A 17,854-nucleotide genomic window follows, 5' to 3' on the forward strand; every position below is an offset into this window, starting at 1 on the left:
TCGATGTCTGAAATAAAATCATTAAGGCAGAGAATACAGAGTGAAGGGATTAAACTCTGTCCTTGACCCTCCCACAGCCACTGTTTAGAAAAGGGTTCTCAGAGTAGTGAGTAATCTTACCTACCATGGTGCTGCAATACTCGGTCACAGTGGATTGAATGGCAAGCTTGGCTCTAAATTTATGGCTTTCATGAAGTTACATCATGTTTCTCCTGAGCATTGGAGTGTAGGGGGGTGGTGTTCAAATTTTGCCAGGCTCCAATACCCCCAGTTTGAGTGGTGGGGAAGGAAAGAGAGGGCACTTTCTTTATCGGGAAATGTCATTTCAAGAAGAGGAAGGAGATTTTTAACACTTATTTGTGTCTGTGTGTTAATTTACTGGCATTTGCTGGACTTAAGAGTTCTGCCTAGAACCAAGTACAGTGCAGCTGGGTGCTATACAAGGTTTCCTCATACTGTTTTGCCAATGCACTTCAATGGTGCCCTGCAAAATTCCTTGTTAATTACAGTTGTGGGCCCCCACAACACTTAGTCAATGCCTCTCAAATCTAACCTTCCTACAACACTCTCAGTGCACTCAGCCTTGACCTGCAACACTCCTTACTAATCCAGTCCTGGGCCTTTGTTGAGCAATGACTAACACTTGTCCTGCACTGTGGGAAATGGTGTGGTTATCTTATGAAGTATACGCACTGGCAGCCAGAGAAGACTACCAAACTCACTTCATTTGTGCCCCAAGATTGTGTACAAATCTTCAGAGGTAATTCAGCAAATTATGTCAAGCTGGTAACTACTTTATCTGCCAAATATTTCAGGATAGGACAGGAGAGATTAAGTTCTGTTTGAGCATGACACTAAATGAATGGAATTACATAGTGGTTTTGCGGGTGCAGTAGCATGCATGATTTTGCATCTGAAATCATAATGTAATGCAATGCGACACAATAAACCAACACTGTTAGAATGTCAAAAATATGGATAAAGACTGACATTCAGTGGCTCTTTTACACTTTCTAAATAGGGATACGGAAGTTCCATCTCCATATTGTTTAGTACTGGCTTAAAATAGAACTACAAACACACAGACAGCCTGATTCTTATTTATATTAAGGCCCCTTTTCATGAATCTGGCACTGGTAATTTACTCCCACTTCAAGGGCCCTTTACACTGTCAGAACTGTGAATCTGAGAATCAGTCTCTGAGACTCAGTCTCCGAACAACTAATTTAACTATTAAACATTACAGTTCTTCTTCAGGCAGCACTGGCTAGAATCCAGTAGTTGCTGCTAACTTACATTATTCCTGTAACCCCACAAGTTACCAATGAACTTAATTCCTAGCCTGTAACACCTCTTTCTGTTCCATTCCTGAGTCTCCATATGACTACTTCTTTATGCTCCTCACACCTGACCAACATCACACCTGTGTTTTCCATTCCTAAGTTCTCACTCTTGATAGGCCCCAGTTCTGACCTTCCTTCTCTTCTGTTCCTGATCTCCCATGCAGCTCTGCCAATGCACTTCATTTCTGATCTGCAACATCCCCTTTTATTCCAGTCCTGGGTTCCCGTGCAACTTTATTAATGAATGCATCTTCACCTGCAACTAACCTTGGATTCTTACATGTGGAAACCATCAATTGTGCTAAAATCCATAGGTGTTCTGAGAGAACAAACATACAAGACCACCAAACTGGTTTTAGTGGTAGTCCAAACTAGCTTGAAAGCAAAAACCAAACGTACTCATTCTCTTCACCTTCTAGTGTATGCTGCCTCTCCCCTAACAGTCATAATAGTTTAGCTGATCCTCATCTAACCCATGCAAACTCTTTTGAGCATGTACATTTTCCCCCCTAGGCCGAGTCCCAGTGGTGTTGAGATACACGAATCACACTGCAAACGCTTTTAGTGCCCCAAGTTTAGTCGAGCAAAATTCATTTTGCTGAATTCGGAGTAAAGACCTAAACTCAGACTTGGCTTTTACTAAATTGAACTTTAACCGATATGAATTTGAAGTTACAGATGAACTAAATATGAACATCAAAGTGCTATCTTTGCAAGGTTGCTTTTCTCCATCACAGGGATTATCAAACACAGCTTCCTAACTGGTCTTCTGTTCCATTTTTTAATCCTTCATCAACATCAATAAAACAGGATCTTACCTTGATCTTCTGAAGAGACGGGTGGCCTGGAAGAAAACAACAAAGATCAGTCAATCTTTTGTATGATGAAAAGGCTGCAGACAGGGTTCGGTGTCACCCTAGAAAATGGTGCAGGCATGTTGGATATGAGGGAGCTAAGATATTCCAATCCCAGCTTCTCTCAGTAAGAATGTCTGTAAGAGGGGTGACAAGAAGGGAGCTCTCAAACTATTTCAGGAGCAAGCCCTCCCAGCCAGAGCAGTTTTATGGAATAGAACCACAGTGCTGGGCTGGTTGTGAGGCGGCTCATAGCTACTTCAGCGCTTAGCAAGAGTTTCTGTAGGGTCTAACAGTGCGAGAAGCACACACCTACTGCAGTCTCGGGATCTCCAAGCAGGTGTCAGGGTTGGAAATATCTGAGGAATAATGGTCATGGTGAGAAAGTAGTTCTCCAATCCCACCAGGAGTCACTGCAGGGAATTGTGAAGGAGTGCTGGCTGTTTGGAGAGCTCCCCAGGTTGGGTTGTTAGAGGGACTAATGGAAGAGTAATGGCTGCAGAAGAACTCACAGAATGTATAGCCCCAGATTCTCCTAGCAGGGGATAGTGTAAAAGCACTAGCAGTAAGTCACAGAAGATGGGAGCATTTTAACAGGAGCAATGTATATAAGTTTAGATAATAAAGAGCCCATGAAATAGATCTGCTGAAACTTTGGATACAGTTAACTATTGTATAATACAACTCAAGAGCAGGGTTCTGGGGATTGAGGGGATATACAACCACTGACTGAAAGGTTTGAAAACATTCCAAGAGTGATGAGGTATGAAGTGTGGTCAGCTAGTCAGGTCCTCAGCTGGTGTACATAAGGATAGCTTGCCTTACATTAGCAGAACTATCCCAGTGTACACCAGGTGAAGATCTTATCCTCCATCACCTGTGATCAAAAATAAAAAATAGCACACATAAATTAATGGAAAGTACTGTACTTCATTTTTCTCCCAACATATTAGCATGGGAAGCAGGGCTGGGGTTAGCCATGTGCACAAATTTTGGACATTGCACATTCTTGCTGCCAGGATAACACAGGAGTTAACCGCTAGCATGGTAAGGCTTCTGTTTTCTTTCTGACATAGTTTAATTTTACACTGATGCACAAACATTACAGATTAGCAAGATTAAACAAATGTCAGCATTGCAGGCAAGGTGATCAAAGCTAGAGTCAAGAAAGCATCTCATGGTATGGGGTGGGGAAACAGAAAACATAACAGGAGCAAAAGGAGTATGTGTGTGGGAGTAACAAGTGAGAATAGAGGGGTTAAAAGCTTTGAATTCAGAGGAATAAAGAAATCGAGGGAGGAGACATGATCTCCTTCTATAACAGGGGTCTCAGGATGAAGGACTATAGGGCATCAGAGTCAGATTGGCATATGTGTAGGCGCAAACATTAAAGATGGAGAGGAAAGAAGGAAACTTCTCTAATGAGGTTTGTATTTTTTTTACTTTTTAAAAAGAAGAGCTTTGCAGGGAAAGAGAGGAAAGAGTTACACTCAATTAGAGAAAATAAAGGAAAAAATCAGATTGCCTAATGAAGATTACGACCATGCCAATATCCAGTGTATCAACCTGCTGCGACTGTTAAACTCTCTGACTGCTACTGAAACATCCTAGCTATGTCCTCTGCAGCCAAACAGGCCAGGTATATCCTGCCATTCCAATAATTTCCATGCAACATGGCAAGACTGTAGGTAAACCAGAGAATAGCATCCAAAATATTAAACATTTGAACGGCCCCCCCCAGCATTAAGCAGTAATTGTCCCTTTCACAGTATATTCCCTTCTTCCCACATGTCCCCAGTAAGGAATAAAATTCTGCAAACATAGAAGGCTAAGTGATGTAGGATTGCAGATACCAACAGGTACAATTCCACTCTCCTTTTAGAAAGATACAACCAAGCAAATATTTACAGATAGGACCCTCTCCAGAATTCTCAGCTGTTTTATCTTGACACCTCACCTGCTGAAGTGGTTTCACCCAAATTGAGCCATTTATTCTTTTTGTTTTTTTCTTAGTCACACAAGTTTATCACTTTCCTTATGGAAAGCAACAGTACAAAACAGGACACACTATCCCATAATTCAGTTAGATTACACCTGGGAAGACATATGCTATTATCTCTAAAGCACCCACAAGTTAAAAAATACAGCAAGCAAGAGAGAATGCACATACACAGCAGGAGACCACTTTAGCAAGCACAAGACTTGTATTTATCATTTTTAAAAATAATGGTGATGTGTGTGCACCTCTGAAAAGTGCTTGGAGATCTATGGATGAAAAGCAATATATGACAGACATTATTATTGTTTTCACTTGATGGGCTGCAGAAGGGTTGTTTTTTTGTAGGTGAGCTTGTTTGTTTTTTGTAACGAGTGTGAGGAGTTTGGTCTCTTTTAGCATTGTTTCGTTCCTTGCAGTCTATATAGTGTAAGGCTGGGATTTTCAGCATTGGCCTAACTTTGTCCCACTAAAACCAATGGTGTTTTACCAGTGACTTTACTAGGAGCTGAGTTAGGCCAATACCGATCACTTTGGAAAATCCATCCTAAATTGTTAAATACTTAGTCATTCTCTGCCAGATCTTCTGGTCCAACCAAACTATGCTCATCACAGGACTGGAGAAAGGTGGGAAACAAAAGTGGCCTTAAGCCTAATGGCTGCTTTAAGTTACGCCCAGTTGCCCCAGAGCCAAGAGGGGCTGGGGATCAGCCGGATGCAGCCATTTTCTGGCCACACCCCCTGCGCTGCAGACTGGGTAGGGTTGTGACATATAAAATGCGATGGTACTTTGCCACCGAAGGATTCCTCCATGTAGAAGGAATTCTCAGCTGGCTGGATCCACTGGCTATTCAGCTGCTTAGCACCAGCTGACTGATGCAGTGCAGCTGCAGCATGAGCCAGAGTCTATTAAAATAAACAAAACAAGGAGAGCTAAAGAATCAAGCTGCAACTCATAGAACCTGGTTGCATTAAAAGGAAAGGAGAGAAGAGAGAAGAATGTCCCTGATGCAAAGAAGTTAGTTGCCCTACGCCAGTGACGCTGAGCAAAAGCCTAGGTGTATACAGCTTGCATGAAACAAGATCTTCATGAATTCATTCTTCTGAGCAAGGATAGCTCTACAATACAGGGCAGAGAAGGCAGCTGTCCAGGACAGCAAAACAGAAGAGCAGCAAAATATTTAGTGAATATTTGCTCTGTAACAGAGTTGTTGGTGAGGAGGAGAGATCTCTTCTGGTATGCCTAGGAAAACAAAGACCAGATTGTGTGTGTCTTGACAGGCAAAGCAGGCTTTGCTTCATCCTCCTCTAACAGAACCGTGACCCACAGATCTTGATATTTCCACTGCTCCCTACTTCCCCTCTGTAGTACCAACAAAGTGAGCCTTGGTCTTACATTTCTGTCATTGCCTGGCTACCCAAAAGCTGAAAAAGCTGGTGAATTCTGGGAAATTCAACAGAGAATTTGGCCCTTGATTTCCAGCTGGATAGGGATGTAACTGCAGCTTTTCTGAAGGATACAGATCGGGATAAAATGTCAAAGTTCAGCCCCAGAGGGATACCGTGTCGTAACACCACCATTTTAATGGAATATACATATACCAAAAACAGTAGGAAGACAATGCCTATAGATGCTTATTTCTAGGATAGCAATAACTAGTGATGCCAACTGTAAGGTAAAGTGCCACCGCCTTGAGAAAGATGCCACTTGGAGAGTCTATTTCCCTAACACCTCTCCCACTCCCTGGCTTGCCACATCTGTGTTTGTGCAGAGCAATGCTCTGATGTGTTAGTTATAGAGGGGACAAAGATGGCTGTGCTAGGGATGTGGGAAGAAGAGAGGTGGTGCTATCATGTAGCCTCCTTTTCTTTCCACATATTGCATTCTCCTTTTAATGGGTCTCTGACAGTTGAGTTCCCCTCTGTACTGCACGGTGCACAGCATGCCCCCGAATGGGTAATTGCACTTGCAATCACCAATATACAAGGGGAAACTGTGAGTTGACTGCACAATTATCCCTTTTGTAAGCACAAGTGCACATTTTGCATGTATATATATTTAAATGTACCCCGTACAATCACTATCACAGCAAGCTAGACAGAGATTTAGCAGTGCATTAAAAAGACCTGAATAATAATCATTTAAAAAAAACAGTTAGTTATCATAATAGACACCTCCAGGAAATTAAACAGCCTGTGCCATGAGAAGCATGGTGTTCACCTGCCCTCAACATAGCATCAGGGCCCAGGGATTAAGGGTATGATCCAAAGCTCATTGGAGTCTCTCCACTGGGCTTTGGATCAGGCCCTCTCACAGGATTAATCTCCAGTATGGCCAGGGCACCTTCAAGTCATGTAAACATTCCACAATCAGCCAAGCACTTACAGCTGCTATTTCCAAACGCTCTTTTCAATCTGCGGTCGTGAGGTTTATTCAGCATTGGAGGGGTAGGAAAGGGAACATTTATTTGTAAGAAGGGAAAATGGGGAGTGTTGTGATGTAGAGCTCTGTCTACAGGGGCTTGAGAACCTAGAGAAACCCAGCCAGCCTCCGACAGGTAAATTCTAACAAAATTTCAGTAAACAGGTACCTTTTTCTTGAAGACTAAAGCCCCTAGAGAAACAAACACCAAGCTGATGAAAAACAGCTATTTTTATTAATAAACCTGCAACTGAAATCATTTGCACCAGGGCTACTTAAAACAAACTGCTCACAATTTAAAGGCCAAATAGCAATCTGTGTGCAGCACTTACATTGTTTTCCTATGACCTCCCCCCCACACACACTTTTCTCTACTTAAATGATGTAATGCTGTAAACTTACTAACGCACTCTATTTTTTCCAGTAACTAAAGGTAGTGGGCTGCGGGGGGAGGGGAGGGAAGGGATGCTTTAGACTAAAGCCGTTTCCTTTCATTTTATGTTTTTGCATATATCTTCAGAACTGTAAATCTCCTTCCTGATTTAAACTAATTCACTCAGACCTCAGTTTTAATCAAGGAGAAGGTTTAACATATTAAACGTTATTCAATGTGCGAGCTCCCCCACACCTTGGCACCTGCACCTGTGTCAAGGTTCCTCCCCCACTCTGAACTCTAGGGTACAGATGTGGGGACCTGCATGAAAAACCTCCTAAGCTTATCTTTACCAGCTTAGGTCAAAACTTCCCCAAGGTACAAAATATTCCACCCGTTGTCCTTGGACTGGCCGCTACCACCACCAAACTAATACTGGTTACTGGGGAAGAGCTGTTTGGACGCGTCCTTCCCCCCAAAATACTTCCCAAAACCTTGCACCCCACTTCCTGGACAAGGTTTGGTAAAAAGCCTCACCAATTTGCCTAGGTGACTACAGACCCAGACCCTTGGATCTTGAGAACAATGAACAATCCTCCCAACACTTGCACCCCCCCTTTCCTGGGAAATGTTGGATAAAAAGCCTCACCAATTTGCATAGGTGACCACAGACCCAAACCCTTGGATCTGAGAACAATGAAAAAGCATTCAGTTTTCTTACAAGAAGACTTTTAATAAAAATAGAAGTAAATAGAAATAAAGAAATCCCCCCTGTAAAATCAGGATGGTAGATATCTTACAGGGTAATTAGATTCAAAAACATAGAGAATCCCTCTAGGCAAAACCTTAAGTTACAAAAAGGACACACAGACAGAAATAGTTATTCTATTCAGCACAATTCTTTTCTCAGCCATTTAAAGAAATCATAATCTAACACATACCTAGCTAGATTACTTACTAAAAGTTCTAAGACTCCATTCCTGGTCTATCCCCAGTAAAAACCAGCACACAGACAGACACAGACCCTTTGTTTCTCTCCCTCCTCCCAGCTTTTGAAAGTATCTTGTCTCCTCATTGGTCATTTTGGTCAGGTGCCAGCGAGGTTACCTTTAGCTTCTTAACCCTTTACAGGTGAGAGGAGCTTTCCCCTGGCCAGGAGGGATTTCAAAGGGGTTTACCCTTCCCTTTATATTTATGACAACCTGTCACTGATACAGTTGGGGACTGGAGTAGCTGTGAGCTCCCATAGCTAGCATTTTACCAGTGTGCTATACCGCACCTCCTGATGGGAGACAGTCAGGCTGGAGAAGCTGCTCAATCTTCCATTCCATGCAGCACCTCCTACTGGGAAAGGCGGAACTGAACTAGACGTATTGGTCAGACTGTCACCAAAATTATTCCTCCAATAGCAACTGGTGGGAAATAGTGGAACCAAATAATTGTGAGTTTCTCCACATGAAGCACTTTTGACCTGCATCTACTCTCTACGGCGCCTTCTGCTGTGAGAAGCTAGGAATCTGCTGGAGCACTTCCACTGCACTTTCTCAGAAGCCAACCAGTCTGTCTGTCTTTCCTTCCTTCCTTTAATCTATTTCTCTAAGATAATGGCAACACAGCTTAAAGCAGTAAATAAAGAAAACTCCTGATCAACAAAGCTCCATGCATCAAACAAAATCCCATTCAAATGAAGAACTGTACAATTATTTGCCAATTTGCAGACATTCATTCAGGGATTTCCAGATCATCTGGACAAACAATACAGATAGCTCAGTGCTTCTTATTAAATGTAGTGATCTAATTTTGGGGGGCATTTCCCTTCCCTCCTTTCACTTCTGTCTCCATCCACACATGCAGACATTGAATTGAACTGTTTGCAGGCAACCTAACATTCAAAAGCCCAGTCCAATGCTGCTTAGTGGAAATGTCTCATGAAAATAAGTGCAGCTCCAAAGTATTTCTCTCTGTTTCTCCAGAGCATTTGTGCCTTTCATATTGTTTCGTCTCTTTTCCACTGCTATCTCACTTTTTTACTCTTGCAATTTGTTTTATTTCTCTCCCCACTATAATGATTTTGCAAGCTGAACAGGATGGAGGGAAGGGTGCGGAACAAACTGGCGATACTTGAAGTTTTACTGCCACCTAGGGGAGTAGGGGCATTTCCATTCAATGGTAATCAAACAGGGAAAGGCCAGGAGAAAGATGCAAGGATAGAAAGCAACAGTTAACAATGCTTTAACAGAAACAGGCTGAAACAGCTCCATAAGCTACCTTCTGAAAAAGAGGGGAATACTCTCCAAAGCAGATATTTTCCCCTGAGACCAGGAGGGGAAGATTCCTCTGAGTACCTTGTACACCTACACTTCCTTCAGTTTTATGCTGTTGGCTGAGGAAGACTCTGATGCCGCTCCTTTTGAAAGGAAGGATCTCCCCAAATGACTAGCAGGATCAATACAGAGCTATGTGAGGTTCTTCCCTTCACCCTATTCACCCTGCTGCTCAAGTCCTAATCAAGACGTGTTCTAAAAGAGGGAAGGTGAAACATCTGTTCAGTCTGGGCCTGATCCAAAGCCCCATTGAAAGCAGTGGAAGGATACCCATTGACTTCAATGGGCGTTAAAATTCTCACTGATCTGACTGATGAGTCATGGACAGTGGTGGGAGACAAGGGGCAGGGAGAAAAAAGGCAGCTGATAGGGAGGTAACTCTAGTCGGAGAATATGGTTCAGTCCTATATGCAGGCGGAATGACATACTAGCAGGAATATAAGGCCGAAGAGTTCTGCTACCCATTCAAAACCATGAGAAGGGGGGCAATGAAGAGGTGAAGGGTATGTAGGTTACTCAGCTTGCTCTGGGAAGCTGAGAAAAGGCAGCAATCAATCTGGTGGTAAATTCATTGGATTCCCTTGCATGACTAAGGATGTTGTGTGAATGACCTTTTCCAGAGCCTGCGCTAGGCATAAGCAGACTAAACAATTGCTTAGGGCCCTGAGCAGCAAAAAGGGGCCTCCTATTAATTATTAGTATGTGTTGGGGGAGGGGAGGAATATTCCTGCTTAGGGCCCCCCATGGGCGAGCACCACCTCTGCCCAGATAACCTTTTGTCATCACCATAAGCTTTTGATTTGGCCCAAAAAGGAATTGTTTAGTAACTGCAAAGCCATCAAGAAGGTCTGAAAGCTGCTTTGGAACAGATTTAATGTGCTGCAAACTTAGATAAAAACAAATTACCCCCACCACTCCACACACAACAGCAGCAGTAGGCAAGAGCTGGATTCACCTAATTACAAACCTGACCCTCAGGCTAGATTCAGCTAATGTTCACAATCCTCTTGATGAACCTAGGCTGAGTTCTGAGTGAACCTAGGCCAGTTTAGGGGTTATAAAGAACCTGCAAACTACGCTAAACTGTTTTTTTTTTTATCCCAAAACAAACATAGGAGTTTCATTTAGTGTTTTGGGGATTGTTAATACTTGAAACTCAAAGGGAAACTGAGGGGACAAGATTTTCAAAAACAGGTGCCTAACACTGGGTTCTTAAATCCACATTTTGGTAACTAAATAAGTTGCTAGACCCCAGCACCGCCAAATAGCTGTAGGCACACGTTTTAATAAATGTTGGCCAAGGCACATGTCAAATCCACATTGAAAAAGAAATGAAGGATCATCTAAACCCCAAGCAAAGTAAAACTGCTGAATTTTGCACAATGCTGCTGTGGACTAAGTAATGGAGAATGAACCATGTGATGCTTAGAGGTTTGGGTGAGTCCTTTAAGGGGCACAGCACAGAATTCACTGTCCAGGAGGCTGGGGTTAAGGAGGCAGCAGTAATCCCATAAAGTTAAATTCCCAAACGTCATTCTCTCTTAGGGTACCAAATAGAAAGATGTTGCACTAAAGCTGATATTCCCATTTGTTCCCCTGCCTTCCCTGCTATAGAGTTATATTATTCTCTGTCACAGACACATCTCCTTCATTCCACCAGAAAGAGCTTGAAAGGAAAAAAGGATGAGGAGAGAGAGAGAGAGCGAGCAAGGTAAGTCATCCATTCTACAATTAGGACAATTAGCCAGAGATAGAGAGGAGGATTTGTGACTGCTCTGGCAAGCAATGTGGAGAAAACAGATGTACCCTGCTATCTCTTATCTTTCAACACAGATTTCATCTTTTAAACTCATTCCAACAAAAACTTACATTCTACTCAGAAAACTCATTTTCTCTCCCTTATCTGCTGACAATATTTGGAGAGGATTTTAAAACCAAATTGCAACAGGCTGTCTCTGCACCAGGGCAGTCGAGTCCTTAGCCAATCATGCATTTGTTCTGTTCCTTGGAAATCAGCTCCAAGGAGAGGTTGGAGGCTGGGTTGTTTGCATTTCCCTTCAGAGAGCGAGATGCCAATCAGCCATGAGATCTCCCTAAAGAAGTCAATTTGTAGTCTCATGTTGTGTGGGTGTGCTTTGCGTTTCACTATCTGCCAAAACAATTTGTTAGCAGGGCAAGTTTCCTCAACTGCTCATCATATGCTGAGATTTTACAAAATCATTAAGAGCCTTCATTTCCAGAATCAGGAAGAGGGAGAAGAAGAAACTAAAATCCATGCCAAATCTGTTCTGGCGGGATCCACTCTGTCTAAATTATTCACTTAGAAGAGGGGTGAAACGAGCCGGTACAGGCCAGTACTGCGTACTGATCAGAAGCCGGTACCAGCCTGTACACAGCCCATGTTAAAGCGTTGCCACAGCAGCACTTTAACGTCACGGCCCCTTTTGCCTCCCCCATCAGTGGCCCTGCCAGTATGGCAGGGCTGCCAACCGGGCGAGGGAGGGAAGGGGCAACAATGTTAAAGCACTGCCGTGGCAAAGAACGCTCCTTAAATGTCCTTTAATGTCACTGCCCCTTCCCTGTCAGCGGCCCCGCCGGTAGGGACCCTATTGGCAGGGCCACCAATGGGGAGGCAAAAGGGGCGACGACGTTAAAGTGCTGCCACGGCACTTTAACATCATTGCCCCTTTTGCCCCTCCCCAGCCACCGACGGGGGTCGGGGGGCGGCAAAAGGGGCAGCTGCCCCGGGGCCAGTGATTTAAAAGGGCCTGGGGCTCCCAGTCACAACCACTGCCACCGTGGCAGCTGCCAGAGCCCTGGGCCCTTTTAAATCACAACCGGAGCCCTGGGCGGTGGGGTCCAGGCAGCGCAGATGGGCAGGCTGGGGAAGGCTGACCCACCCAACCCCACCCCTTCCACCTGAGGCCCCGCCCTTTATGGGAGCCGGAGCCAGCCCCCAGACTGTAAGAATTTAATATTATTTTCACCCCTGCTTAGAAGTAGGGATGGTGGGAAATACTATATTTAACAGTATACAGAATACACTGTATTTCCATCATATACTGAAGGGCCAGAAACACAGATAGTCTTGTCAGATCCAGCAGCTTTCATTACAACCCCTTAGCACCTCAGTCCCTAAACAGCAGGAGGCAGAAGACCTACTTCCAGAGGAAAAAAACAAACATAACTTGTCTTGCAATCTTTTATGCAAATAGGTTTGTGTCTATGCAAACGAAAAAGACACTTTCATTTCCTTTTTAACCACATTTATTAACAGCAGAAGAGGTGGCACAAGACTGATTTAAAGTTCAGTTATTGCTGGAAAAAGTCTGTCAAAATGATGATGTGGGACTCCATATATATTGGGTCTCAATTACTTTCATGGAAATTTTACTCTGTTAAGTCAAAAAATGATTTCTCTAAATGCCAGTCCTGATTAGATAAATCAAGACCCTGACACTGTACTGACAGGTGGTGCCAAAGGCTCACCCATTTCTCGGGAACAAGTGATTAACTTGAGTGCTTTCTGCAGCATCTGTGATCTTTCTGCTCATTTCACAGACTCAGTCACTCATTAGGGACAAAGGGCCAGTAAAAGCTCCTAAAAGTTTATACTGGCTGATGCCTCAGAAGCCCTGCTGGGAAGAGCTCTCTTGTATCCAATAAGATATACCATGATGTACATCACTGGTGGTTGTTGCCACAGTCTGTGTTGCGAGATGAATTTGTGTCGTGGCATTCTTAGTTCTATGTCACCAGAAAACAACACCATGATCTTCGTGAAACCAGTGCTCACTACAAGACAGCAGGAGAATGGCTGAGCTAACTCTGAGCCTTTCAGAATCCTAAGTTCTGACTGGTTATTCCTGTCATGTCTTCCTCCCAGAAATGGGGGCTGAATGGGAGCAGACAGGGAATTACAGCTCCCGGATGCCCAAACAGCCAAAGGTCTGTGTTTCAAGTTGGTCCTCATGGGGGGTTTCCTTGCTGACAGAGCCAAACTACCAAGTTTGAGATCTGAACTGATTTCATGAAAATCAAAAACAATTTTAAAATAAAAGGGGTATGGTCAGAGCCAGTCCTAGGCAAAGATGTGGTTTGGTGCCCTTCCTTCCCACTCGGTTCCCAATCTGTGCAGCTTTTCCCTTCAAAATGGTGTTCCTTTTTCTGCTCAGTTGTCCACATGAGGTGCCTTTAGTTCTCAGCCATGCCCTGGATTGCGTTTTATTCACCATGGTGGTGATTAAAGGAGATCTTGAATCATATGGTGTGAAGGAATTTGGTGTGGCTCTGCGGGGCACAAGAATAAGCCAAAACAGGGACACCACTCTGGAGAAGCTGAGGAGGGACTAGGTTTGCAGAAATGCCAAAGTTGGAGAGGACTGGTTCAAAACTGGCCTGCAAGTAACTGACCAAAGCAGTCCAGACACATTTGTTATCATGCCTCTTTTGAGGTAGAATTCTGGATCGGCCCGTTTATCATGTGCCTTCCCCACTGACCTTGGGGTAAGCTTTGTAAATAGTAGCAGAAGCATCAGGCATTTTTTCCAGGAAAATTTTACAATAATTGGACACTGAAATCAGCATACCAGAGTATCAGACACAGATAGCTGCAGCGGCTGCCATTAAGAAACTCCTGAAATCCTATGGGCTGCAGCATCCTGAAAAGCAGCACAAAAAGCTGGGAGGGAGTCCAGAAACCATACTTCTTTCTGCAGTCAAAGTGCAAAGAGACCAAGTTTCCCTGAGGAGTGGTCCCTTTTATCCAGAGACATCTACCTCCAGTACTGCAGTATGAGGATTGTTCTTATACATAGTTTACTGTACTAAGAAAAAAAAACATTATATATGTATATATATATATATATATATTTCTTTACTGAAATCAGTACAGAAGAAAACATCAGAAAGATTCTGGCAACTTCTACCAAGGCTTTGATTTTGCAAACATAGGGATCACAATGGAAGAAGAGATTATTTTATACCATTGTATTTAGCCAAATATTCAAAAATTCTTGTAAAGCCTTGCTATTATTTCTCAGTCTATAAGCCTTCATTGAAGGCATACAGTGAAACTTCTGAAATTCCATTCATATAGTGCTGGGACTGTCTCTGATTTCCATTGTTTCATGGTACATAGAACTATTCAAGAAAAATAAGGCCAGGCAGAATTCCTGCTTCCGAGTACAAAACCAACTGTGTTTGGATGCAGTGGAGAATACACCAATACACCTTTTAATCTCTCTCCCTTCCCTTCCTTGGTCATCTTGGGAAAGATGCTAAAATGTAGGCCTTCCTCATATGCCACATTAGGGTAATGAGAGTGGTCCCTTATAAGCTATCTTGTTAAGAGTGGAGGGCAATGCAAGAGAAAGAAAGAGAAGACCAACAGATGGAAAAAGAGGATGAAGTAGAAGGGAGAAGCAGAGAGAGAGAAAGAGAGGGAGGGAGGGAGAAATTCCATGTCATCATGCTATTGTTTTTAAATTACATTTTACATGAGAAAGTATATGTGGGTGAGCGGGTGACAGGTTGAATTTGTGTGTGTCACCCTCTAAATGTGACTGGGTTGAAAGCCATGACTACACTCACAAATACATGTCTATGATCTTAAACAGGCCTGGAAAATCGGTTTCTAGGGGTGAGTAAACTGCTTCGATAAAATAAGAATATCCCACTCAATCCTTAAATCGGCACCCAGAGTTTAAACAGAATCTGAACCAAACAAACCTTTTAGTGTGTGGTGCTGAAATACTACCAGACAGACTATCTGGAAGTATTTGGGAATGAGTTTTATGATGTTTCATGCTCAGTTTTTCAAAAGTAAGAAGCATAGTGAAACATCTGAAGTTTTAAATGTTTATCCAAAGCAAACCTCTGGACCTCCTCAGGTGCACTCATCACTAGCAGCTTGCACCACACATTTTCAAACTGCACATGGCCTCTTTACATTTTCATAATCCTGTCACTGCACAAACATTTCTCTCTCTTTTCACATCCAAACTCACTTGCCTGATGCTCCTCTCACCTTGTGCTACACCTCTCACCTTGTGCTACAATTTTCTTTTAAAAAACCCTTGTAACATTTGTACTGCCACTCTGATTTCCTCAGAAATGAGCCAATTCCTTTGGTTGTCATAAAGCACTTGACCTCCAGCCTCCTTTTTCTCCCCACTCGGGCACTCAATTATTATTGCCTCATAAAGCAGTGGCTGTGTGATATTACTGGCTAATTAATGTCCACTTATTGTGAAGTGTTGCTGCCATCTTCAAGCCCCTGTAGGCCTTTTTTTTTCTTCTGTACAACTTAACCAGATGGTGTGCTGGCCAACCTTCTCCCACCCTTCACGAGCCATGTACTTTACTCAGATATCACATCTAACAGCTCTGGACACACAATGCCATTACAGCTGGGTAGATGTTAGACAAGTTGCTATTAAATACCCTTTCCAGGGGACTGAAGATGAAGGAGTTTGGTTCTCTCATTCAGCGTATCGCCAACCTCTATCAAGTACTGGTTACAGTTCACATCTTCCCTTTTCAACACTCTTTTTTTCCTCACCTGCAGCAGCTAATATGGCAGGGGTGGCCCAACTATGGCTCGGCTCTTTTACAGTTAAAGTGCAGCTCGCGGAGCCCCACACACCCCTCCCCTATCAGACTGGGACAGGGGGAGCTCAGGGCTTCTGCCCTGCAATGGGGAGGGGGATGTCTCAGAGCTTCAGCCCTGTGGGAGGCGCCTGCCGGGGCTTGGGGCTTCAGCAGGAAGGGGGAAGAAGCCCCGAGCCCTGGCAGGTGCGCTTGGCTCGAGAACTTATGAAAATTACTGTATGCGGCTCAGAGAGTCGGTGGGTTTGGCCACCCCTGGAATAGGGTAACCATCCTGTGGCCTGAAGGTTTAAGCGAATAGACATGAATGTTCCCTGATGACAGACCAGCAGACAATGCTCTAATGATTTCAGTAAATATTTTGAATTCCTCACATTGCTATGCGGCCAGAGAACAAGCACATCACCTCTGCATTCCACAGATGGTCTTCATGGACCCACCGAGAAACACATTTCAAGAGAGCATGCCTAAATCCAGCTCTTACTAATGAGAACTGGCAGCTCAAAGGTGGTTTTGGAGTTAGGAGGTGGGGATAAAGTAACATCCTTGTTTGGTGCATAGTCTTTCACATCCTATCGTATGTCCAGCCAAGGACTGCTAAGAAGCATTTGATCAGATGACAAGCAATTACTTCAACGAGACAGCTTATGTGCTTAAAGTTAAGCACCTAATTATGTGCTTTGCCAGACTGAGGCCAGTGTTCAACACATTGCAGGATCAAGCTCGTCCCTCCCCCACTCCCCCCATAGGCAGAACATTTCTCCAGCCCAACCCTCTCAACAGAACATAGAGTTTATTCATTCAGAAAACCTTTTTTTCAAATGTAACTACAGGAAGAATTTTAGCAAGCCAGAACACAACTACTCAAAGAGGAAAATTTACAGAATACAGGGGATACCTCATGTCTTGCATGAAGTTCCATCAGATCTTTTAATAGCTACAAGTGATCAGAGGCCATGTTTTACCTCTCATCAGCAATACCGTACAACACCTCCAGCTATACAGCACAATATCCCTTAGCACCATACTAGGGCATTGGACCAGCATTCGCTCTGGAGGAGGAAAAAGTGCCTTCAACTGATTCACCAGTGCCATTTTCTGCAGTACTCTGGGTTTTCCTTGGAGGTCTCTTTTTCAAGCACTGACCTGGACAGACTCATCTTAGATCATGAGAGCAGACCACATCCAGAAGGAGTACGGCTGACGACTGTTTGGAGTGTCCATGGAATAAATATATACCACCCTTTAAAATGCTGTCAGCCTTTTTGAAAATACAGGGACAGTTGAAAAGACAAAGTATGTAAACAAAGAGATGCCTTGAGTCTCTCCAATCTGAGTGAAAAGATCTATAGAGAGAGAATCTGAAAATAATTACAGTGCTTGGCACTGATCCTACTCTTAAGCCCTTGGAGGGGAAAGAGGTTTTATTTTAATGGTTCCTAGGCAGGGGTCTTTGTTAGAGAAAATTAATTACCCCCTTGTTTTTAATTAAGTGCGCTTCACGTGAGTTTATTTTCAGATGGCATCTGATTAATGATATTTCAAGGTTTTCCCCTACTCCCTTTCTCCCTACCCCTTGATATGGAAGAGTTGTTTGTGGCCAGTGCTAAGGACTGATTGCTAAAACATTAGCACAGTAACCGGGAGTCAGGCTCATTTTACAGCTGGTGAACATAGGCCCAGAGAGTTTAAGACCAAAATTGTCAAAAGTGCCCGCTAATTTGGAGGTCCTGCAGACAACAGTTGCCCTTCACTACACAATCCTGATTTCTTGCTAGAGCAGCTGCATCCTGTACACTGAATAAAGCAGGGGGAAATTGTACGTGACCATATAATGTAATTCCAGGTTCTAGAGAGAGGGTCCTCTAGCGGTTATGGAACCTTCTGACCCTGTAACCCGAGCCTATCTCCGTCCCACTCTGCTCCTATGCAC

At 43.5% G+C, this 17,854-nt stretch overlaps 1 protein-coding gene across 1 annotated transcript in view; it reads right to left on the minus strand.

The window, feature by feature from the left end:
- Nucleotides 1-17,854, minus strand: part of DGKI (diacylglycerol kinase iota) — a gene marked incomplete at its 5' end in the record, with an annotated part of 284,785 nt that overhangs the window by 38,747 nt on the left and 228,184 nt on the right. The window contains one exon of the mRNA XM_084617560.1: nt 2,162-2,187. Coding sequence (XP_084473686.1) covers nt 2,162-2,187 — 26 coding nt within the window. The remainder of the gene's footprint in view (nt 1-2,161; nt 2,188-17,854) is intronic.

Source organism: Lepidochelys olivacea (assembly GCF_965140295.1).
Source record: "Lepidochelys olivacea isolate rLepOli2 genome assembly, chromosome: 1".
Classification (NCBI taxonomy): Eukaryota; Metazoa; Chordata; order Testudines; family Cheloniidae; genus Lepidochelys; species Lepidochelys olivacea.